At 34.2% G+C, this 6407-nt stretch overlaps 1 protein-coding gene across 1 annotated transcript; it reads right to left on the minus strand.

Moving 5' to 3' along the window:
* Window positions 1–1074: 1074 nt before the first annotated feature.
* Window positions 1075–5639, minus strand: LOC127083192 (cysteine desulfurase 1, chloroplastic). Its single transcript, XM_051023444.1, has 10 exons — window positions 5243–5639; window positions 4753–4886; window positions 4459–4618; window positions 3975–4161; window positions 3618–3763; window positions 3471–3543; window positions 3241–3304; window positions 2936–3035; window positions 1886–2044; window positions 1075–1516 (listed from the first exon to the last, which is right to left on the minus strand). Exons 1-10 carry the CDS (start codon window positions 5447–5449, stop codon window positions 1346–1348), a joined length of 1401 nt encoding a protein of 466 aa, XP_050879401.1. The 5' UTR covers window positions 5450–5639; the 3' UTR covers window positions 1075–1345.
* Between the last annotated feature and the right edge of the window lie 768 nt (window positions 5640–6407).

A 6407-nucleotide genomic window follows, 5' to 3' on the forward strand; every position in this document is an offset into this window, starting at 1 on the left:
GTGCCAGCATTTGCATCATGAGAAGAGAAAAGAATTTGGTAAAATTATTCGTATTTGCGGTGATCATGGAATAAAATTTGAGAATTCCGTCTTCTCAAAATTTTGTACATTGGAAGGTATAACTCGTGAGTTTTTGGCTCCTATAACACCCCTAATAAAATGGAGTTGTTGAGTGTAAGAATCGTACTTTACAAGAGATGGCTAAAGTTATACTTCATGCCAAAAATATTCCATATCATTTAGGCTAAGAAAATAAATATTACATGTCACATCCACAACTCAGTAACTATCCGACCAGATACCAAGGCCACTCATTATGAGTTGTGGAAAGGAATAAAGTTAAATTTGAAATATTTTCATGTTTTAGGCACGAAGTGCTACACCCTTGCAGATAGAGATCAAAGACAAAAATTGGATCCTAAAAATGATGAAGGCGTCTTATTGGAATATTCCACAAATAATAGGTTTTACCGTGTGTTTAATAATAGAACAAAATTCTTAATGGAATCCATAAATTTCACTTTTGAAAATATCCAATACAAAGTTATCAGTCAAAGAAGAGGAGCATTTTGTTATGCAAGTACTTTGAAGTTCAATCAAAGTGTTGTTTTCCATAATTACATACTATGTAATTCATGGGCAAGATACTTTGAAGTTCAATCCAAGTTATCTCAATTCACAGTATCTAAATATGATGCTTAGAAGGATTATGTGATTAAAGTAAAACCTTCCAATTGATAGTCTCTCAAGCTCGAGACCTAAAAAGTATAGTGTGATTAAGATAAGACCTCTTAGCCCACACATATTTTAAAATGTTAATGATGTAGAAGCATTAGATGATTTTTGGCATTTTTCAATGAATCTTCGATATGCCTGTCAAACTATTTATTGTAATTTCATCTTCTAGCGAGTTATTTTCGTCAAATCTTTCATATGAAACTTAGTTTTTTATTACATTTTTTATCCCGTCGAAATTCATGCATGAAACAAATTCATTTATTTTTATTTGAACTTTTAAATGTAGAGGATAGGTTGATCATACAATGCCTAGGAGCTATTTTTGAGAACAGGATATAAACATTGAACTCAAATTGTGAATGAAGGTTATCAAGTCATTTGACATGTCCAAGATTGATTCGTTCGGCTAATGACACGGTTATTGTATTAATGGAACACTGATTTTATGCATAACATAGCTTGTGTAACACTAATAAGGGGTACAATAATTAGTGGATGCCTATCTATGAGATCAGCAAGAGGAGTTGGCACAGCTTGTTTTTCCTATAAATTGAACCAATCCCAACTGATGTATAAACAAAATTTAATTTATACAGACATGTTATGACTACTTGAATGAATTGAAGAAGCTGACTGTGTCATGGAGGGCGTGGATAAAGTTGTCGACATCCTCCTTAGTGTTGTAGAAATAGAGACTAGCACGTGCACTTGCGCTGACTCCTAAATATCGATGGAGGGGTTGGGCACAATGGTGACCTGATCTGATAGCCACTCCATGCTGTAAATGATACAATAGTAATTACAGTTTGAGAGAAAATTTTCCAAACGTGTTCATCAGTTATATTAAGTAATTACTACCGAAAATTCGGGCATTTAAGTAATTGATTGTACAGACTAATGAGGCATTTATATAAAACTTACTTCACCTAAGATACACTTATAGAAAATAGCTTTTGGCATATGTTAATGAGTTGTTTCCAACTTTTTTCAATATAATAGCTTATGAATAAGTACTTAATCATCTCCCTAGAACAATTTATTGGACAAGTACTTGACTAAATTGTTCATCCAAAGGCACCATAGAATGTGTTAAGAGACCATGAAAATGCGTATAGCTGGAGAGAGAGAAAGTATTTCATCTTCTTACCTGTTGGTCTAGAAATGTTGCAAGATCAGTAGGGTGCAAATTCTCAATATTGAAAGAACAAAGAGAAGCTCTTTTGACTTCTTTTGAAGGGGCTGGCCCATAGATACGAATATTTGGGACTGAAAGAAGCCTTTCATACAGGTAGTTACCCAGTTCCACCTGTGAAAATTGAAATTTTAGACCAATAGTATCTATCACACTGCTCATAAAATATACAATTTATCTCAAAGTATTGAAAGATATGAAAACAGATGTTGTTGATGATTGATTGAAATCGGTAATTTAGCTTGTGATTTCAATAACACTGAAGACATTAAAGGACAGAGATTAGAATTGGCTTTGCTTTGACTATGACAGTGATGAGGTTGAGGTTTCGAATCGTGAAAATTATTATGATAAAGAGAAGATGTGCGTGAAGAAGTAAGACAAACAGGATGATAAAAAAAGAAATCAAGAGTTAGACTTGGGACACATTTGGCTTTTGGTTTTGTAAACTATACTGTTATTTTCATTGGTGACCAAGTTAAACATTGTCAGTGCATTAAACTCTGATCAGTAGCATTTATCAAGCTTATCTCCAAGTTATTTAGGTAATTGAACACTACGCTAAGCTATAAACGTATTTATGATTGACTTGAGTTCTTAAATTTGATTAGAATGTTTCTATGATACATGAATTTTGTAGAATGTTTGCTTCTTGCAGCTCCTTCGTGATAATAAGTGAATCTTCAATTTTGATATTTAGCTATCAGCTAAACCTGAATACAAGAATAGAACACGAGGTGTTTGGCTCTCTCGTATGTTCTGAAAGTGATTGAACTGCATAAGTATGCAAGCACTACATTAAGTGCAGGGTTTTATTGTCATTAGATGGTTAAGCATACTATAATCCCAAATATGAAAAAAAAAAATTGATATGCATGAAGGAGAAAATGCTACATCATCTACAGAAGGTGTGACATTTGAGGAGAAAGCAAGTAAATCATAATGAGATGTTGTGTAACTTGTGTTATTACAATAGTTCATAAGACAGACTGAAGCCCAATTTACCTCGTACTCGTGTATGGCTTGCATTCCAATCCCAGTTAAGTAATCAATTGCTGCTCCTAATCCAATTGCTTCACCAATAGCTGGTGTACCAGCCTCAAATCTAGGATGGTAAAAAAGCCTCGGATATTAAGATACAAGTAACCAATGGTAAATGCGACAGTAGCATTGAAAAATTAGCACTATGAGGCAAAGAAAAATTATTACACATTATGAATATATCTAAATTTAGGGTAGGAGTAAACGATCATTTAAATGGTAGACCCAGTCATTTTTGTGTTAAAGAAAAAAAAAACAAGTTCACAAACCTTGATGGAGGTTCGGCATACGTTGAATGATCAAAATATACATCTGCAATCATTTCACCACCACCTAAAACCAGCAAAAGAAGATATTCCCAGAAATGTTTAGCTTCAAAACACAATCTTAGAAACATGGTGCCTAAACAAACAGGAACTTTTCTTTTATTCTAGTGCATTTAATTAGTTGTTCATGTATGATAGAAAAATGTTAGTAAAGCACCGTGAATAATACTTACCTAAAAATGGAGGCATAGAAGACAAGAGGTCCATTTTACCATATAAGAATCCAATGCCTGTAGGCCCGCACATCTGTTAGACGTGCTCAACAACTTGTTACACTGATCTGGAAGAGTTACAAGTTAAAAATACATAAACAACTCTACCTTATGAGAAGAAGCCACAAGAAAATCAACATCAAGGTTCTGAACATCAACAGTCATGTGTGGAACACTCTGGCAGGCATCTACAAGAATTTTAGCTCCAACATCGTGTGCCCAATGTGCAATATCTCTAATAGGAAGAACCGATGCTACAGAAAAGCAGAGTACAAACACGCTTAAACCCATCCATTTAGGTTGAAAAAATTAAAAGCGAATAAAAGAACTAACATCGTTGAAAATAAAATGTTAGATTGAAAAAACATGGAAACATTTGGAGGGATGTTGTGAGCATTCATACACGATATATGCATAACTAAAAGTATTGTTCACCAAAGTGTAGTATCCTGGCGGGAAACATACCAAGCACATTTGACACATGATGAACAACAACTATTTTGGTCTTCCTTGAAAGCATTTCCTTCAATTTGTCTATATCTGGAACTTCATCTTCGTTTAAATTCACAAATTTTAAAACAGCCCCAACTTTTTGAGCTACTAATTGCCATGGAACAATTGCACTGTGATGTTCGGCAACGGTAAGTATGATCTAGATTGCAATAATATACAGAAGTTAAGATTTTACATGAGCATAGTTAGGAGATAATGGTATTGCAAAGAAAAAATTATGCTAAACGTAAGGAAATAAAACTGAGTGATTAAAAAGACCCCAGCCTCCTCCCAATGTCAAAACTCCTATTTCAAAATCACATTTGATAATTTCATTTAAGCCTGAAGCTCTCTCAGAAGGCCGTCAAAACAGTGTGATAACTTTTTTTCTCCAAAGTAGACTAATCCAAACATGCACTTAGTTGAAAATGTTAAAAAATATCTAGAATGAAAATACCTCATCTCCTGATTTTAAATTTGACAAGCCCCAAGAATAAGCTACTAGATTAATAGCTTCAGTAGCATTCCTTGTGAACACAATTTCTCGAGAATCGGAGGCATTAATAAAAGTTGCAACCTTCTTTCTAGCGGATTCGTACTCGTCCGTGGCCTTTGCACTACATCCATAGCAAGAAAATATTTGGCTCTTTAAGCAATCATAGATAGAATTCTATATATTTTCATCCCCCGTTAAATGCAGAAGGGATGAAGGAAATTACATATGTAATTCCAAATGTAACATAATAAGTACCTCAAGAAATGTATGCCCCGATGCACATTCGAATTGTAACCTTCATAATAATTTTGCAATGCCTTTATAACAGCTGTAGGCTTCTGAGAAGTTGCTGCATTGTCTATGTAAACAAGTTTTGAGCCATTTACTTCCTGTGGATTGAGTTAAGTTTCATAACTTTATAACATACACAAAATCTACACACCAAGCATCTCTAGTCCAGGCCGAAAAACAATAAATAGACATCTTAAACAGTACACACATATAGAAGATACAGGAGCAACAAAAGCACATCTTTATGAATTAAATCTCATTTAAGCACTTATGACATAAACCCATATAACCCCTAAATAAGCCAATCCAAACAGCCTCTATGTAAGCTAATTCTTAAGGTTTTAACTTGATTCAACTTGACACATAAAAATGATTCAGTCATACGATATGCATAAGCATCGAAAATCTCAAAAAGTAACACTTGTAAACATAATTGAAGACAAGAAAAATGCACCTGATGAAGAATAGGGAAATGGGGTCTGGTAGAGTGACCCAAAGAGGGGGAGCCAATATCCGGTTCAGCTACTGTTTGATTAACAGTTGATGCAGAAATAGGTAGGGAAGATAAACGACGGAACCCAAGTCTAACACATGATGAGGTTCTAGTAGTGATTGGACTTGGAAATTTGAAAGATGGAAGTTTTGGTATCAAAACTTCCATTGTTAACAACCCAATAGGAGAATTCCAATACCTCGGAATCAGTAGAAGGTGAAAAAATGAAAAGGGGAGGTGCTTTCAGCGGAAGCTGTTGTGGTAGAAAGGGGGAAGACGACGGAGTAACAGTTGATATTGGTGGATAGTGAGTGATCCACTGCAGTCGTAAAAATGACGCAATTAAAATCCAGCCATGTGATTAATTCTACGGTCCAGATTCACTTTCTTTATATTCTTTCATTTTTAACCCACAAATTTTAACCATATTTTGAAATTTTATTATGCATAAGTATAAATAAAACTCATATGAAAGTATTTTGCTCTTTGTTATCCTATGTTGTTGGTTTGGAATAAAGTAAAAATATAAGGAGAGTGAATCTGCACCGCTGATTAAATCATATGATTGGATTTTAATGGTTGTTTGAGATTAACTTCTTTAGAGGCCCATTTATTGAGACATTTTTTTATAGACTAGAAAATAGTCATATTAGTTTGCATGTTGTGAAAGAAATAAAAAATATTGAAAGTTGAATTGCTGCATGCTCAAAATCTTTTTCTCCTTACCATTGTTTATGGTAATTCTCAACTTAAAATATTTTTCATTTACATAGTTTGTTAGGAGATTTCGGACATTATTTTTATTTATCATGAGAAAGGCTTTGGTCATGGGTCGTCCATAAGGGTCAAGATGAAAGGTCAAATAACAAAGTAAGGGTAGCGGGTGCAGAGAATATGTAGATCTTTATTCTTCCTCGAGCAGGTAGTTCCATCTTCAAAAGAATTGTTAGCCATCAAGGTCAATCCAATAGTTGGTCGCGATTTATGTCTCATTCCACACTTTTTGTTTTGAATTGTTCTTACTCTTACATCACTTCTCATTCTCTCGTTGTCTTGGATGTTGGAGTGTTAACCTTGCAGGTCAGTACTCTCTCCACTGCATTGGAAGTTCAAGTTCATTGTACCG

The sequence above is a fragment of the Lathyrus oleraceus genome, chromosome 5, assembly GCF_024323335.1.
Source record: "Lathyrus oleraceus cultivar Zhongwan6 chromosome 5, CAAS_Psat_ZW6_1.0, whole genome shotgun sequence".
Lineage (NCBI taxonomy): Eukaryota > Viridiplantae > Streptophyta > Magnoliopsida > Fabales > Fabaceae > Lathyrus > Lathyrus oleraceus.